Source organism: Lipotes vexillifer, unplaced genomic scaffold (assembly GCF_000442215.2).
Source record: "Lipotes vexillifer unplaced genomic scaffold, Lipotes_vexillifer_v1.1 scaffold479, whole genome shotgun sequence".
NCBI classification, from domain to species: Eukaryota; Metazoa; Chordata; class Mammalia; order Artiodactyla; family Lipotidae; genus Lipotes; species Lipotes vexillifer.
In genome coordinates this window covers 1,647,556-1,666,468 of record NW_006796443.1, presented here as the reverse complement: position 1 = coordinate 1,666,468, position 18,913 = coordinate 1,647,556, and the positions used below count along the sequence as shown (strand labels likewise).

Below are 18,913 nucleotides of genomic sequence, written 5' to 3'. Positions count from 1 at the left end.
TCTCCCATTTGCGGAGCACAGGCTCCGGACGCGCAGGCCCAGCGGCCATGGCTCACGGGCCCAGCCGCTCCGCGGCGTGTGGGATCCTCCCGAAACGGGGCACGAACCCGCGTCTCCTGCATCGGCAGGCGGACTCTCAAGCACTGCGCCACCAGGGAAGCCCTCTTTTAGGGTCTTAATGACACATTCACTTTACCTGTAATCATTTTGGGTCTCTCTCTCCTTTTTTTTTTTTTTTTTTTTTTGCATGCCTAATGATTCATTTAATGTGTGCACCCTGCTATGTGTCCTCAAGCATGAACTATGTCAATAGGATAATCTACTGATAAACGAAAGTGAGAAGTACAAGTTGTTGGAGATCAACCTGGTCTTTACTTATCTCAGTACATATTCTTCTGAAATGTTCCCTGTGACTTAAGTTGTGAACAAATGAGAATGTCGCATGAGCAAATGCAGATTGTTAGTGACTTAGACGTGGGGTGAGGGGCTGGAGAGAGGCCAGTTGTGTTGGCCAATCTCCTGTGTGCCACCTTATCTACCAAAATATAACCAAAATATATACTGGGTAGGTAGGGCTCATCTAGAACCTGGATTAGGAATAAGGATTGAGAAGAAAACTCAGCTGGGTGATGAATGAGTTTCAGCTCATTTCTGGAACTAGTTGGAGAAGGGATAGGAAACAGTGGGTTGGACAGCAAGCTATTCTGAGAACCTTCAAAGACCTCAGATCCCTCCTAGCTAGGAGAGAGAAAAACGCATCTAGGCCAGGGCTAATCACCCAACAAATCTTATTAAAAGGAAGATTTTGACTCAACAGGGCTGGAATGGACTGAGATTCTGCATTTCTATAAGCTCCCAGGTGATACGGATGCTGCTGGTGCATGGACCACATTTTGAGTAGCAATGATGCAGAGCAGTGCTATCCAGTAGAATTTTTGCAGTGATGGAACTATTCAACATCTGTATTGTCTACTATGGTTATTGAGTGATTGAAATGTTGCTAGTGCAACTGAGAAACTAAGTTTCTACTTAAATTAACTTTAAACAGCCACATGGAGCTAGTGGCTACAATGTAGGACAGCACAGATCTTAGACATTCAGGGATCACCTCTTCTCAGCCACAGCAATATATGTGATGGTCCTCAAATGATCTAATCCATCAATTCATTTAGATTAGTAACTTTCCTTCTATAAAATGCAACCTGTAAAATCAGTTTCCTTAAATTGTTTTCTTCCTAACACTTGGCTAGATGACCCACAGTGGGTGCTAAGGTGGGGCAAGATAAAAGGAGTCAGTTTGTAGTGGGACAGTTGATGAGGAAAGGGTAGTACGTGGCAGTGAGAATTTGAGCAACCATCTGTATTGGGCACGTGGCAAAATGGGAAGCCAGGAAGTAAGCAAGAAACTCAGAAAGTGAGGTGGAGGGACAGATGGAAGAGAAAAATTGAGTACTCTGAAATTTTATTTAGGCCTGACCCTGTCTCTTTCTTGACAAGTAAGTTGTTCCTCAGGAAAACGAGCAGTGAAGGAAAATGAGAGGAAGTGGATGTTAGCTGCGATTCCCCTCCAGCCCTCCCAGATTATCTACATGAAGGAGAGTCTGGTGGGGAGGAAGGACGGCAATCACAGCTGGCAATCAGGCCCAGGCTTGAGCTTCTCACCTCAGCGTACGCATGGACCAAGGCACAGAGGCCCCACCTGCACTCCCCGGAGCTGGGATCAGGCCACGTGGAGAAGCTCTTCCTATCTTTGTTGTGACCCCATCTACCATGAGAAGCTGATTCCTCTGCGAGGCTGACAGTGGCCTCTGGAGGCTCTGAGGGCACCATCCTGGCAAACAGGCGTGAGTGATGTCCTTCGGGTCCTACATAGCTATGCACAGACAATGCATACAGTGAAAAATGCTCTTATTTAACCAAAAAGATCAAAAGTGTCATTTAAAGAATTTCCCTCATCCAAAACCCATTTGCTGGAAAATTCTAGCTAAGGATTCTGTTAACTGAGGTTCAGCATATATAATGGATGTTACTCAAGAGTGAAAAAGCAACATCAAATACAAAATCTAATCATTTACATCTTACTCTTAAATTCTGAACGTGTGATAACTAGATAATCTTTCCTATTGGCAAAGGAGAATTTGGGGAGAGTGAAAATCGGTAACGATTTTTGCATTAATTCATTCTTTTCTAGGATTTCTTGCCTCCTTGTCTCCACCTTTATTTATTTATTTATTTTTTTGTGGACAGGGATCCGCAGTCTCAGCAGAGAGTTCTGAGAACCTGGTCTGCCTATTTTGATTTCACGGGGAAGTGCTTGAAAGAGCAGGATACTTTGCAGGGTGAGGGACTCTAAAAGGGACTGGAAAGGAAGACCTTTGATTTCATAGGTGTGGATAACGTTAAAATTAACTGAGTAGCTCTTTGCTCTTTTAAGCTACCTGATACAATTCGCTTTGGAAAATTTCCATTTATTCACAACTTAGGTAAAATATATCGTCAGACACACTTGGTCAGGAACCTATCAAGTTTCATTTATTTTTCAGATGCCCAAATTTTGTGATTTTTACTAGTAAATACTCAAGTTATAAATAAGGATAAGCATCAAATATTTAAACCCTTTTGATATAATTAAATTATATGTCAGACAATAGCTCATTTTAAATGTTTTCCCATCGATATTTCTCTTTAAGCATCTGGCAAATAAATGCCTAGAAAATATCAATGAGAGTATATTTCAGATTACATGTACACAAGTGTGAATGTACATATAAATGTATATGTGTATATATGTATATCTTTTGAGCACCCACCTAGAAGGCTACTTTATGAAAATTGTTAACCACTGGGTCAGTACCCTGTTTACTTCTCTTATATAGAAGATTTTTAAACATTAGAATTCATTTTTTGGTATATGATGTCTAAAGAAAATTTATTTAAGGACATTTTTGTGACTTTTTGATATGTATGCCTTTGGCTTTCAAAGATTTTGATCACTGTAATGTTGACTCCTCATGTGCTAGACTGAAGTATAGTGGTTTACAAAAAGGAAAATAACATCTACCTGATAGGATATAAGAATTAAGTGAGATAATAATAAATAATGGAAAGCCCTTAAGAAAAAATTTAAATCGCTTGTTGGGAAGTTTATGTCAGGAGTCCCTTTAGCCAGTGGGTGAGTCTGGGTGACCAATCAGTATACCAATCCCAGTTGAGACGTTGGGGAAATTCCTGGATGTCAACAGTCTGCTATATTATAGATGCAAACAGAGTGTTAAATAATTATTTAATTGAAATGAAAAATTTAAAACAGAATGTGGGAATTTTGGTACGGAGAGCTATAATAAGTTTTGTTAGGCAACAGAACATATAATTTTATGAAAATATCCAGAGAATTTTCTTAATGTGCACACCTACTATTTATGATAGGTTGGTATAAAATTGGCTTGCATAAGATATATATCATTTGTTGATTAGGGCACAGACACATGTTCACAAATTCTTAGATATAGAATATTTATGCAAAATTCCACATCAAAGAACAGAAAAGTGCCTTTAGCCAACCAAAAGGTACTTAGGTAGTAATAAATTAAATTCCATGAAAACTGATGTTAAAGCTAAGTGTTACGTATTAAATGTGACATGCAAGAAACAGAAAGACAATTCAGGCAGGAACACCGTGCATTAAGATTTGCATTCATTCATAGTATTTGAGGGGTTTTAACCATATTCTTTGACCACTGAGAGCTAGGAATCTGACGTGATACCAATTCAAAACACCACTTAATTTACATCTTAGTCTTCTAGCCAGTGATTTTAAGTAAGAAGCCAAGGCCTCCAATAATGAAACCCAAGAAATTTCAGCTACATATTGTTATGTGGTTGCACGGTAAGAACATTCCATCTGACCAGGTTAAAGGAAAGTAAACATTGTGCAATTCCACCTTTTGGACAATGCAATTGTCTCAGATTCCTCCCACCTTTTTACTAATATGAGCATATTTGAATGTGTCAGGTTTGCACAATAAGAAAATGGCTTTGTGGAATGTATTTTTTTGGCACAAAATATTTTCTAATACCTCAAATCAAAATTTTCACCCATATCAAGCCGTAGAGGTGCCTCAGTGGTGCTTACTTATCTAGGCAGAAAACTACAAGAACAGCCAATGGCTCCCAAGGACTTTGTATTAAGTAGCAATTACTTTCCTTCCAAGGAATAGCACCAATATGATTACACCTCAGACTGGGGGTGTGCTCCTTCCAAGCTCTTTAATTCCCTGGAGAATTCGCTTCATATGACCCACTTTCGGTATCCCCAGGTCCTAAAAATAAAAAAAAGGAAAAAAAGGTAGAAAGAAAGAAAGAAACAGGAAGAGGTTTACTGACAAGAGAAAAACTGAGGATTAAATATTTAACTAGCTAATAACACAGTTAGCATTCAGCTCATTCATTTTAGTTTACATTCAATGATTTAGGAAGTAAAAGTTAGAAAAGTAAGTTTATAAAACCAAAAAAACCCTGACATTAAAAAATTGCCGACCAGTAAAAAAATCACATCTTACACAACTCTTAAATGTAACATTCTCATAAGTTATACATAAGGGCAATTCTTTAAGAGTCAAAATTACTTCCTCTTTTTTTTGTTGTTTTAAAAAACACAGGTCCGGGCTTCCGTGGTGGCGCAGTGGTTGAGAGTCCGCCTGCCGATGCAGCGGACGCGGGTTCGTGCCCCGGTCCGGGAGGATCCCACATGCCGCGGAGCGGCTGGGCCCGTGAGCCATGGCCGCCGAGTCTGCGCGTCCGGAGCCTGTGCTCCGCTACGGGAGAGGCCACAACAGTGAGAGGCCCACGTACTGCAAAAAAAACCCCCCAAAAACCAAAAAACCACAGGTCCTTTTGTGATCTCTGAAAGAAGTGACATGTGACACCAGGGTATCCACAATTAGTCTTAAAACAACTATACGTTTCCTTGCTAAAATATTAAACTTCCAAGTGAGGCCTGATCCTCAGGGAAGGCTCCAGTGCCCATGACCTAAATGTGGAATCCAAATGCATTTGAACTTGCATTTAGAGACTTTGATTTGAGTGAAATATTTAAATATTCCTTATACTTTGTAATGTATAAGTATAAACAATTACATAAACATTGGTATGTATCTGTGGGTTGATGCTTTTCCTCAAAACACTTTTGACTCCTTCCCCTCAGAATTCTTGTTTCTTAAAGGACTATCTTCCTAAAAAAGAGCCAAGGAGCCAATATTTAGTTTTCAGAAATGAATGGTGATTGCAGAGTGTGCAGCACAGAGCAGGAGCTTGGAGAACAAATACTTGTTGCAGTGATAAATGAGACCCATCCAAGGTAGCCATAGTCGCTGTCGGAAAAACTAAAAGAGATGGTGAAGGCCTCCCTATAGCTTCTTTAAGCGTAATGGGCATAATTTGTGTGAAGTCAGACAACTTCCTCACAAAACAAAGACTGTGAAATATTTGAAAATTAGGAAAAAGATGACTTTCAAAGCAGCCTAGAAAATATAAGGTACCACAAGATTATTTGTCTGAGAAGATACACACACACATGCGCGCGCTCTCTCTCTCCCATATACTTTATGATCTCCTTGAATTCTATAGCAGCAATGCTACTGATGATTCTGAAACCTTCTGGAAAATACTCCTTCCACAGCCAGTGCTCTTTGTGAGCTTGAGATAATTTCAGGGTAACATTTTTACAATATTTAACTGACCCTGAAAAATATTTGCTCATATGATACCAGGTCATCCGCAATTAGTCTTAAGGCAACTATACATTTCCTGAGTGTGTGCTAAGACAGCAAACTTAAAAGCAAGGCCAAACCCTACAGGAAGATAGAAAGGCATTTACAGAGGCATTTGGATTCTTTGATTTGAGTGGAATATTTTAATGTTCTTTATACTTTGTGATAACATAGTTATCTGACTAATATCTTGAGTATTAAATATTTTATTTTAGGCCATGTGCACATTGTATTCTCAAGAATAAAAACTTCTTTGAGAGATGCAGACTCTACCCAGAATTATTATTTTGGTGTCTCGAGATGAATGTTTTCCCTAGAGTTACACTAACTTCTTAGCTATATTTTCTTTAGTTTGAGTTCAATACATTCACATCTTCTAGGAGTTAGGCTGTGATAAAGTTGTGTCATGATGTTTGTTATATATTTATTTTTATCATATTTTTTAGTGTTGACTTTTTCTTTCTTTGGATGAATAGCTTTAACTTTGCAGAGGCATGCTTTGTAGATACTGTTATCCTTCTACGCACACATATAAAACTTTCCAAATGGAGAAAACAAAAAGCCAACCAAACAAAACCCCTGTGTCTTTACCATTTTCTTTGTTACCCCTCACTTTTTCCTACTGCCTTCTAGGAGGTCAAATAATGCAATCAGTTTATTTGTCTGTTAAAACACATTAGCAATATTTCCCCTTTCCCACCTTTAGACTGTCACATTGCTACCTCTAGCTGTTTTGATGATAAGGAAGTAACCTGAGCCAAGATCTGAGCAGAGTTAGCCAGGTGACGGGGAGGGGGGCAAGCATATCATAGGAGGGTACACCCTTAAGGTGACAGAGGTCAGTATTTTTAAACAAATGAAATAGGGCCAGGGTGGAAGGGTATATAGCCCAGCAAGGGCCAGTGTTCCACAGCAGGTTGACTATATAGGCAGACCTTGTAGGCCTCCCGTAGCGAGTCTTTATTCTAACTGAAATGGGAAGCCACTAAAAGGTTTTAAGCAGAAAAGTGATACACCTGATGTTAAAATGTCACTGTGCAATGTGGATAATGGACGAGAGAGGGCAAGAGTAGCAATGCGAGGGCCAGTTAGGAAGCTACTGACCTTACACAGGCAAGAGGAAGGACTGTGGAAAGGAGAAAGAGAAATGTATGGAGATTAAAGTCAAACTAGGTGATGGGTTTAATGAGTTAGGGGGGAAACGATAAGGAAGAGGAAGGTGCTAAATATGACCTTGGGTTTCTCTAGCTCACATCCCTGAGTTGCTAAGATGTAGAGCACTGGAGAAGGGGCAGAATGGGAGTAGGACAGGAGAGTACAAGTTTGGTGTGGACACGTTAAGACTGACAGCCTGTGTGATGGCCAAGTAGCAAGCAGAGTTGGTGATATAATCCTAAAGTTTACAAATGAGGTCACAACCTTGTGAACCGCTGATATATTCATAGACAGTATTCGAAGCAATGGGAATGGACAAGATTACCTAGGGAGTAGGTAACCCTTCACCAACATTAAGAGACTTTCCTCTGAAGGGTCTGCTCCCCCTTACAGCTATAACCACAGAGTACGAGGACAGCTCGTTCTCTAGCTCGGTTTTGTTCCACTGAAGGCTCTTTCTGTAAAACTACTTTCCTTTCCCATTGCCCCACACCCTGTTTTAGAACCAAAAGAGTTAAAATGGACTATGTCAATAAAACTTCTAAAAGAAAAGTTTTAAGGGAAAGAATGTAATTTGCATAAAAAACCAAAAAAGTCTCATGAAAAACTAAATAGAAATTTTACTAACCTAATTCTTCATCAGCAGCTCCTTTGTACTCTTATTTTTTTTTCCAGCCAGGTCCTATCAGTCTAACTTTGACTTTTCTGTGTGAGCTTTGTTTTTTCGTTCTGCAAATAACTGCTTCACTCACTGTGTGTGTACGTTTATATACGTTTGTATGTACATATATGTAACATATACATATCTATTTATATACACACACAGCCTTTTCCTTGAACATATGATTATTCACGGCAAATGGAATGCAAGCTTCTAGAGGGCAGATGCCACCTAGAGAAGCTGGCATAATATATTAATCAGTAGCTATTCAATAAATATTGCTGCCTGCCAAGGATATTAGAAGCTACACAAATATGTTGCATGTAATGATTCTCTACATTTATTTTTTGATGTATTCAAGTGTTGAAGTCAATTTTTACTTTATGAACTGTAACACTATAGATTTTGCTATGTTCCAGATTTGGGACTCTCAACTAAGATAATTAGTTAATCTATTATTTTATTATTATTCTGGCTAAAAATGTGTAGGTATAAGTGGTGTCTACTTTTGATGTGCTAAAACTTTATGACTCTGCTTTATAAAAATCTATACTTTAGGTTCCCCATCATGGGGTCAAAGATCTCTGCTAACTTATTTGTAGATAAAGGCACAACCGTTCATGAATTTATTAGGAATTTACTGTCTCATAATTCTACGCATTTTAGAACCTGGTCTACAGGAAAGGAATCAATCCAATAAATGTTGAAGGCTTTGTCACTTGCTTATGAATCAATCTTGGAATTTTTAAATGGCAGCGTGGGGTAAGAAAATATAACATTACAAAATCCTACTTCTAACCCTGGGACAGAATATGCTTCTCTGGCCATTTCTATGGTTGAGTCTCCACCCAAAGAATAAAAGGGAATTGCTGCAGACCATGAATTAATACTTTTCATTCCCTGTCATAAAAGACAAATAGGCTTTGGGCTGCCTTCTAGCAAAAACAAGGCATAATTTTTACTTCATTTACTAAAGAAAATAATAAATTTATTTTTGAGAAGAATACAATTTTAATAATAAGTCGTGGAAAGGAAATTTGAATTTATTTGTCTAGTTGTTCACGTGACCTCTGAAAGCTCAATTTTGAAACACAACCGAATCATAGGATTCTAAGTAGCCACTGCTGTTAAGTCTCTCATCTAGTTCCATATATTAGAAAGGCTTTGTTATTGGTATTTTGAATTAAATTTTAGTTGTTAACCTTTTATTAGATATTTTCAGCAACAAATATCACCTTTCATGTTGATCCAAAAAAATGAGCTGATGGAAATATGATCCATTTGGAAATATTAGCACAGGAACAGCCATACCAACGGATGCAGAGAAAACTAAGTTCATGCTAAGCTTTAGCTATAACAGTCAGACAATGATTTTGACAGAAAAATATTGCTGACATTCTTGTTTCAAAATGCATACCAGGAACTCAGACCACAGGACAATGCATATTAGATTACTGCACGTTTGCATAACATAAGCCAAGCTATAAGCACAGAACAGAACAGCACAGGAGAAAGGAGTCTGTTTTGCAAGAACAATTTTAAGAGCAGAAGAGTAGCACAAAGGAAATACCTTAAGATCTCGCCTTTCCAGATGCAAGAGTTCAGCCCCTCTGATGTCATGACGGATGAAGATTTCTTTGTACTCTCCCAAACTGAGCAGATCCAGCCAAGCAGCAACTTCCTCTGTGCCCCATTTCTGAACTACCAAAGTTAAGAGCAAAACCCCCTTAATTTCTACATGCTCAATGCATTACAAAGCACAGGTTGGCCAAAGAAGATGCGAAACAGAGTACTGCGGCAGTGCTAGCAAAGGGAAAGGTTCAAGGTATTGTCTCAACAAAACTACAATTCCACTTTTTCCCATGCAAGTTTCAGACTATCAATCAACACAAGGATCTGACTCTACAAAGACATTCACTGCTGCACACCTGTGCCTTTCTCTTTAGCTCAATTTCCTCCTTAAAGCCATGCAAACTGCACAGTATGTATAAAAAATGTATTCCTCGTGATTAGGATCAGTAGTACAAGGTCTAAATAAGCTCCGATGAGTTCCTTAAGGACCATACATGAAACTTATTATAGTTTAATTAGCTACAAATGCTAATTAAAATTTAAAATCTGACACAGGGTACAATTTTACACAGATTTCTGCTTCAGGTCTTGCCAACTTCAAGTACTGCCTTTATTGGTTTTGATGATTACCGTTATTGATAATTATAGCAATAAATATATTGTTAAATCAATTTAATGTCATCTAAAAACTGTCAACACCGCTTTCTAAGATTGGTTGGGTTGTTATTTTACAGTATGTACCATCACTCTTTTATACATTTTACCCAACGTTGATTAGCTTAATAAAAGTCTCCTTGTTTGCCACATTTGGTTTTAAAATGCCCTTCAATAGCTGCTTTACGATTGTCAAAAATAAGGTTATGTATCACTTTTCAAAATGAGATGGCTAACTCAGAAGAGTTATAAAATGATTTGATTATGAAAGGCACCTACCATCATATACACAGAACTTGAAGGTCTTTAGCAGTAGTACAGCATTAAATTTAATCTCTAAGGAAAGGTGGAAAGGGAACTTGAAAGAATACCCAAGAGAGAGTTTAATCTTTGCTTGAGAATACAAGTGTCACAGTGGACTGTCATTACTGAGGGGCCGAAATGGCATCGTAAGTCCTTAAAAGAGAAGGAAGAGAATATATAACTTGAGGTGGAAAATATATCTAGCAAGTTAAAGGAGTAAACGAAAGTTTCTACGTTCCATTTATCAAAATGATATAGATTTTGCACATTGAAGAAGGGAAACGAGTTACAAGCCTTGAATTATTGTTAGCAAGACGAAGACCCATCTAACAGACATGCTGACATTCACTCAGAAAAGTAGAAGCAAATCAGCAACCACCTTGTAGACTTGTTAACTGCATGACTACAGACTTCTACTCATATTTGGGTTTATTTTAGGTGTGATGTGACTTTTTCATTATGGTAAAGTGAACATAAAATGAAATTCACCATTTTAACCATTTTATAGTGTACAGTTCAGTGGCATTTAGTACATTCATAACATGGTGCAATAATCACCACTCTCTAGTCTCAGATCACTTTCATCCCCTCGGTGATATTCGCCTCAACACATTATTTTTTTCATAATGTTATACTTTCCCTTCCCGCGTGGATCACCTACCAGCCTGTGAACTTGTCTTCTGCTTCTGAACCTTTTCCTTTTTGAATTTGGGCACGATACGAAATACTGTGCTTCTGCTGTTTCTCTTGGTGCAATCCATGGGGGGCTCCTGTTCGAGTCGAGCAAGAAGAGAATTTTCTCAGGATATTAAGAGAAGAAAAACCCACTCTGATAGCACAGATAACATAGATGTAAGTTATCCACACAAAATATTGTTGAAGTGATAACTTCTTCCCCAAAAGTTCATGATGTTACGCACTCCTGAAAAGGTACTGACTCCCATAAGATGCCTTTGTTCACCTAAAAGCTTTTTCTCGTTGGTTCAAGAAAAGTGCATTTGAAAGTAGTCTCCCCTGACCTGTGGTTTCCCTTTCCGCGGTTTCTGTTGCCTGCGGTCAACCACGGTCTGAAAATACTACCTGGAAAATTCCAGAAATAAACAATTCATAAATTTTAAGTTGTGCACCATTCTGAGTAGTATGATGAAATCGTGAGCCATCCTGATCTATCCCATGCGGGATGTGAATTATCCCTTTGTCCAGCTTATCCCATCTGTTGGTCACTTAGTAGCCATCTGAGTTATCAGATCAACTGTTGTGGTAGCACAGTGCTTGTGTTCCAGTCACACTTATTTTACTTAATAAGGGTCCCGAGGCACAAGAGTAGTGATGCTGGCAATTCAGATATGCCAAAGAGAAACTGTAAAATTGCTTCCTTTAATGAAAAGCTCAAAGTTCTCAACTTAATAAGGAAAGAGAAAAATCGTATGCTGAGCTTGCTAAGACCTACAGTAAGAACGAATCTCTGTCTGTGAAATTGTGAAGGAGGAAAAAGAAATTCATGCTAGTTTTGCTGTTGCATCTCAAACTGCAAAGGTTATAGCCACAGTGCATGAGAAGTGCTTAGCTGGTATGGAAAAGGCATTACATTTGTACAATAAGATATTTTGAGAGAGAGAGAGACCACATTCACATAACTTTTATTACAGTATATTGTGATAATTGTTCTATTTTATTATTCGTTATTGTTGTTCATCTCTTACTGTGCCTAATTTATAAATTAAACTTTATCTTAGATATGTATGTAGAGGGAAAAACATAGTATATATAGGGTTCAGCACTCCTCTGAGGTTTCAGGTGTCCACTGGGGGTCTTGGAACGTACTTCCAGCAGTTAAAGGAGGACGACTATATTCAAAATGTATTTTCCCCTGAACACCTCTTTTTCAAAGGATGCATTCAAATTCTATTGTCACAAAGCGTACACATTTATAAAGAAACAGGACAAATGTTACATACCTCATCCTCATTTGGGTGTAAGATATAGTAAAGCCAAGGGATCTCTGTTAATTTCTGTAGCTCTACCTCCACGGAATGCAAGGCATTGGATACCCGCTCTTCATGTGGAGATTCCAACTGCTATTTGACCAGCAGATTAAAAACAAAATAAAACAAGCCTCAGTGACCAACCTCAAATAGAATAAATTATTTTGCTGACACTGAACACCCTCATCTCTTATCAGACGAGGCTAGATTGTTGTTGGTTTTAATAAAAAAGAATATGGAAAAAAGAACAAATTATTTTATACTGAGTTCATTTAAGCAAATCTAAATAGATTTATTCCTTACTTCCCAAAGATGATATAAGTAGCTAGTGTGACTTTAACAATTTCACAGAGAAAAGTATTACTTACGCTGATGTTTTATCTATGTAAATCCAACCCTCCTCCCTTCCTATCCATGCATCCATCCGCCCATTCTGCCGGCTTGCACTAGGGAGTAATCCCATTATTCTACTTCTTTGTGGCAAAAATCATTCTGATTTACATAGGTCACTGTGTGAACAAATAATAATATTTTAAATTGGTCAAAAATATGTCATATAATAAGAACTGCCTGGCACAAAAATCCTCTGGATAATTAAAATAACAGGTTAAAAAAAGACCCATGGATCTCAGAAAAATTTGTGACAAAAAGTTGTTGTACAAATCAGGGCAAAGCAAAAAGCTAAATGGCTTGAAACCTGGAAGAGGGCTAGCAAACTTTAAAGAGAGTGTAACTGGTCACCTATTATCCACCCATTTGAAGCAGTTATTAAAAGTCACTTGAAAATTCAGTAAACGAATAAAGGTGAAACAAACACTGTTAGGTGCAGAATTGAAAGGGAGGTGACTGAATTCTAGTCCTGGCCTTTTCACTAACTATGCAACCAAGGGAAGATGAATTGATTTCAGGGGTCTTAAGTTTCCTTCTCAATAAATAGTAGAAAGCGACTACACACTTTCTAAGATCTCTTCCAGCTAATCAATACTTTTATAAACTACTTTAAAATTGTAGAGTACCTACATATAGGTTCACAGAATTTTAAGCTGAAAAGTTCAGAGAGAATATTATTATTAGGGACATTATTTTTTCCCCTCTGTTATTCAAGGGATCCAGCATTTCTAGAAGTTAATAAAACTATGGAGATTTTCCACCAGGTCAAATAAAATTTACCACTTTCCTTTAAGTCTAAGAATATATGTCTTACAAAATTGATTAAATGGTTATTGCATATTCATTCGACAAGAAAAATGAAGAATATAACTTAGCTGCTCTCAAACACGACTATTTTGATATCAATATTGCCAAATATTAAAAAAAAATTCACTGGTATACATTTCAAACCAAACATCCATATTTGACAATGACAGAAGAATTAAAAGTGGAGGGGAATCCTTATATATTAACATAATATAATTGATTAATATTAACCAAGTAACATTTAATGGGTACTTTCAGTGTAGAGAGCTAAAATACAGAGAAAGTTATGCTTTTAGTTCTCGTCAATCAGAAATTATCTTAAATGTATTTCAAATAACATGAAAAAAATACATGTCGTTCATCCAATAATTGGGACCAAGGTCACAGCTCACTGGCTTTCCTATAGGACTAATTTTAGAAGAGCAGCAAGAAGAATTCAGGTTAATAATAGAAGTGCCAAGAATAGCCAAGAAGATTTTCCCGTTGGTTTTATCAGAAGAGATATTCAATGTTTCTTCCTAAAAATTTCTCTTCGTGACCATAGCAGAGGCAGCCACCTCTGGCCCCAAGGAAGTTATACTTGAGTTTCCCTCGGAGGTGGGTAAAACCAATGGACTTCATGCAGCCTTTAAGCTTCTCTTCTAAGAGCAAAGGATGCTCCAAGGGTGACACATTTCACTGGACTCCAGTCAAGCAGATATTCCAACCAATCACTTACAGTTGGCTAGGCTACGGAACATACCTCTCATTCTTCCACTGTGCCAGATACTATGCCTTTTATTCTCACTTTTATTTAGATGTATACATTTTCCCAAGAAAGAGAGAAAATTACAGTAAAGAGAAATGTTTTAAGATCATCACCTATCAATTAATCAAAATTGTTACAAGGAAGAAAACAACAGCTAATGTATCAGGCCTCCTACAGTTACAACAGCATGTGTGAATAACCTACAATGGAACACTAGGTGGCGAAAAGACCCAACGTGCTAGAACATTTCAAGGGTGAGGGAAGAAAGGCTGTTTAGTAAAGGACTGTGGGCAAACCAGACAGAAAATCTATGGATTCCTAGCACTTAGGCCTGAGGTCCATGAACTTGTGGTCTGATTCAGACTTGGCTGCAACTTGATTTCCAACACCAATCTTGAGTTAACCTACGAATAGGTCTAGTTCTTGAAATTTAGTTCTTGAAACACGGAATCTAGAAAGCATCATCTAAGCAAATCTAGAAAATAACAATCATATTTCAAATGTTAATTCCGGGAACACAACTCATGACTTCCTCTAGTTTTCTGCATTAATGGGTTAATGAGTCCCTAGGGAATGTCTACCACTCTCTGTAAAGTTCAATATTCTCAAAGCTGACTGGGGGGAACATATGTATGCATACGGCTGATTCACTTTGGTGTACGACAGAAACTAACACAGTATTGTGAAGCAATTATACTCCAATAAGGATCTATTAAAAAAAAAAAAAAAAACCCACGATGAGGGGAAATCTCTACTCCTGTTAGCCTAAAGTGTAACTCCAAGGTGTAGCCATAAATTTTCTCGAAGGCAAAAGCTAGGTAAAAAGGAAGCTCTAGGGATGGAGGCCGGAGGCTGCTTGTGCATTAGAATCTGATGAATGCATGCTCCCTAATGAAGACAAGAACCATACATTTATCATCATTCTGATGTTATCCACCATTTCTTTTCCTTACCAAAGGAACCCTGCCAACTAGTAAAGACTCTGTTTCATTATATAGGGCCTTCACGTTGATGGCTATTTCAGTGGCAGTGTCTCTCGTAAGACTCTAGGAAAAAAAACAAACAAAACATCAAAGACAAGTAGTTCTGTATTAAATTGGGATTCTATCATCAGCGAGTACTTTACACTTCACTCTTCCCATATAAATTCACATCGCAAATATTTTAAAAAGTCTACCAAATCCTATTGTAATTGCAAAATTTCACACTCACATTTGTTAGCATGATTACCTCTTCTAATTCTGTGAGCACAGAGCCAAAAGAATGCACTGACTATAGTGAATACACTCAGGACCACATCTCCTACACACGAACACGTATATGCTGGCGACAACAGACACATACTCCCACAAGAATTAAGTCAAAGAAAATTATGTCTTAAAAGGGACATTATCTGATCATAATTAATTCTACCCATTGAGTATCACTCTCCATAGTTCCAACCAGATTGATTTTTAGACTTTAATAATCTTGAGGACTGACACTTATTTGTATAATAACTTAGGTAAATCAACTGAATAACTGAATGGGTAAAAATAATGTTACCAGTTTTCTCTATGCCATACATCACATTTCATCACATTTATATTCTATCCACTCTATTATTAACTTCTACATTAGAAAATTAACTAAATTTACTGATTTAGTAAAACAAAATGGAGAATAATTTCAGTGGACAACTTCAAAGATGCATGAACAGCTCTAGTTAAATGCATGATATCTAGGCTTGCCCTATATGAAGGTGCAAGGGAGAAGGTAAAAAAGAGGAATGTTAGTACTTAAAAAGAGAAGGAGCACAAGGAAGATGGGAAGGTGACAAGTGATGGAAAGTGAAATAGAAAAAAAGGAACCAAATTAAAAGGGAGGAAAGGAAAACAAAGAAAAAGGGAAAATAAAGAAAAACCTGGCCACAAGCGAATGATAAGCTTCTGGTTGAGACGCGTATAGACTAGTATTATGTTCTTTCAAAGGATGTGGCACATTTTGTGGTATCAAGCTATATGTGGAACACCAAAAAATCTGTGGAATGGGCATTTACCATTGGCTCCTCACCTCTGGGAAGCGTGGGTTGGCTTTGTTCAGTGCATGGGAGCATGCGTTCACTGCGTGCGCCAGCTCTTGCTCCAAAAGACAGTGGATGGTGGCTGCATCACAAATCCTGAAAGCAAAAACGAGGCAAATGGGCTTCCCTGGTGGCGCAGTGGTTGAGAGCCCGCCTGCCGATGCAGGGGACACGGGTTCGTGCCCCGGTCCGGGAAGATCCCACATGCCGCGGAGCGGCTGGGCCCATGAGCCATGGCCGCTGAGCCTGTGCTCCGCAACGGGAGAGGCCCCAACAGTGAGAGGCCCACGTACCGCAAAAAAAAAAAAAAAAAAAAAAAAAGGTCATGAAAGGAAATTTATTTAATAACTGCTCGATTATGAATGGCATGGGGTAGATTTACAAAATTCAGACCCTATTGCAACGAAAAATACTAACCCCAAATCTTTTATATCAAAAAAGTTAGACCTAGAATCAGAGATAAGCATATTGAGGTGTTATTTGGAAGAACAGAGCATAGTTAACATTTCATTTTGCTGCGTCACTGCAAAGTTGACAGGCGTCCCAAATGTAGAGCATAGACACATCTTTTATTCACTGAAACTTCAACCAGGCACAAATACACCAGATTAGGGAAACACATTGCCACATATATCTTCTATATGCTAAGTGTTTTATATTCATTATCTAATTTAATATTCATTACCTAAAAGGTAGCTGTGGTTACCTTTCTCCACTTTATAGATGAAGACTTTGAGGCTCAGAAAGATTTAGTATGTGATACTAAATCACATACTAAATCACATACAGTGATAGAGCCAGGATCTGAATCTACGTCTATCCAGCGCCAAAGCCTGTAGTGCCACTGTCCTTTGGAATATAAACCTTCAAGAACAGTCCTAGAATGACGCGATTCTGGAGGCAATGAGGCCAAGAAGAAAAAGGAGGAGAGGGACTTCCAGGAGGTCCAGTGGTAAAGAATCCGCCTCCCAATGCAGGGGACACGGGTTCGATCCCTGGTTGGGGAACTAAGATCCCACATGCCACAGGGCAACTAAGCCCGCGTGCCACGACTACTGAGCTCAGGAGCCTCAACGAGAGAGCCCATGTGCTGCAAACTGCAGAGCCCATGCGCCACAATTAGAGAGAGAGAAAAAAAAATCCGCATGCCACAACTAGAGAGAAGCCTAAGCGCCACAATAAGGAGCCCTTGCGCTGCAACTAAGACCTGACGCAGCGAAAAAAAATAAAGAGGAGAAGTTCTACTGATTGCTAGAAAATGATGTAAGCTCTGCAGGTGACAAGAAGGTAAGACGAGCCTGATCCTTTTGCCTCTAACATCTTCAAGGAAAATGATCTTCAATCTGGAAAGGGAAGAACCAAAGAAGAGACAGAGCCCCACATGGCTGAATCAAGAGTTTAATTCTTAAGGATCATACGTTGATATCCAAGGCACAAAGGAACTTGCAAATGTCACCTAAGCATCCTTACCAATAACCTTGAGAAATCATGAAGAAGAGGTTATTAATAAGAAGAACAGAGATAGATAAATGTTATTCTAATTTTCAAGGAAAAAGAAAGTTGTAAATCAACTACAGATTAACATTTTCAACTGCTAACTGAACCTCCTCCTAGGTATTGCTAATGTAACTGAAATTCTGTAAGTCCAATAGGGAACCCATCATTTTCCCTCTCAAAATCTGTTCCTCTTCCTGAATACTATGGCTTCATCAAAGGCACCTTAGTCTAACCAGCCATTCACTAGAAACCTTAGGATCATCCTGAACATGCCTGTGTACCAACTTCAGACGCTAACCTATCTTAAATCCTTTTTCTCCTTCCCATCTCTACTGCCTCAGTCCATTGTTTCCTAACAGGACCATCTGACAATGTTCACCCTTGCCCCAGCTTTGCTGTTCTGTGGACAGTGCTTCACATTGCTTCCAGAAACATCCTGATAAAGATCTGCCCGCCCCCGCCACCGCCACTCAACTCTCTGTCTACATTTTCCACACTCTCAAATATACCACGTTAACATTTCAGTCACTCCAAACACCCTGAGATTTCCTAAAAGTACCATGCACTCACACTCCTCTGGGTTTTATTACCCAGGCTGGCTCCCATTCTTAGATTACTCCTTCTCTTATTCTTCTTTCAAGACTAGGCTGAGAAGTCACTTCCTCCAGGCAGGCCTCCCTCACTGCCTCTGGCCTCCTCTGTGCATCCACAGTGCCCACTGTGTGACCTGTGACAGATCTTTGGCCACACGTCTCCCTCCTACTACTCCGCCAGCAAATTATGAAGAGGGACTGCAGTCATCGTGGCATCCCAGAGCCTAATATGATGGTTGGCACACAGAAGGGGCTCAAAATTATTTGTTGAATATTGAATGAATACATTGTGAAAATTAATGAATGAGCCTGATTTTCATCATTTGCAAAATTTATAAAGAGAGTTGGGGAATCAAACTAGGTAGACCAAAAGCAAATCTGGTCAACCTTCACTTTTTTTTTCTTTCTTAAATTTATTTATTTATTTATTTTTGGCTGCATTGGGTCTTCATTGCTGCATGTGGACTTTCTCTAGTTGTGGCGAGCAGGGGCTACTCTTCATTGCGGTGCGTGGGCTTCTCATTGTGGTGGCTTCTCTTGTTGCAGAGCATGGGCTCTAGGCGTGACGGCTTCAGTAGGTGTGGCACGTGGGCTCAGTAGTTGTGGCATGAGGGCTCAGTAGCTGTGGCTCATGGACTTAGTTGCTCTGTGGCATGTGGGATCTTCCTGGACCAGAGCTCGAACCTGTGTCCCCTGCATCGGCAGGCGGGTTCTTAAC

General features: G+C 38.8%; 1 protein-coding gene across 3 annotated transcripts in view; it reads right to left on the bottom strand.

Moving 5' to 3' along the window:
- Positions 1-3,672: 3,672 nt before the first annotated feature.
- The window catches only part of DGKH (diacylglycerol kinase eta), a 169,066-nt gene continuing 153,825 nt past the window's right edge, over positions 3,673-18,913 (bottom strand). For 2 of the 3 annotated variants that reach the window (XM_007468613.1, XM_007468615.1), the window contains 6 exons: positions 16,096-16,201; positions 14,997-15,089; positions 12,072-12,191; positions 10,775-10,883; positions 9,155-9,285; positions 3,678-4,319 (listed from right to left, as the gene is read on the bottom strand). In XM_007468613.1, the coding sequence (XP_007468675.1) occupies positions 4,236-4,319; positions 9,155-9,285; positions 10,775-10,883; positions 12,072-12,191; positions 14,997-15,089; positions 16,096-16,201 (643 nt within the window). In that variant the 3' untranslated portion in view covers positions 3,678-4,235. Of the gene's footprint in view, positions 4,320-9,154; positions 9,286-10,774; positions 10,884-12,071; positions 12,192-14,996; positions 15,090-16,095; positions 16,202-18,913 lie in introns of all 3 variants that reach the window. The other variant, XM_007468614.1, reaches the window with a different exon arrangement.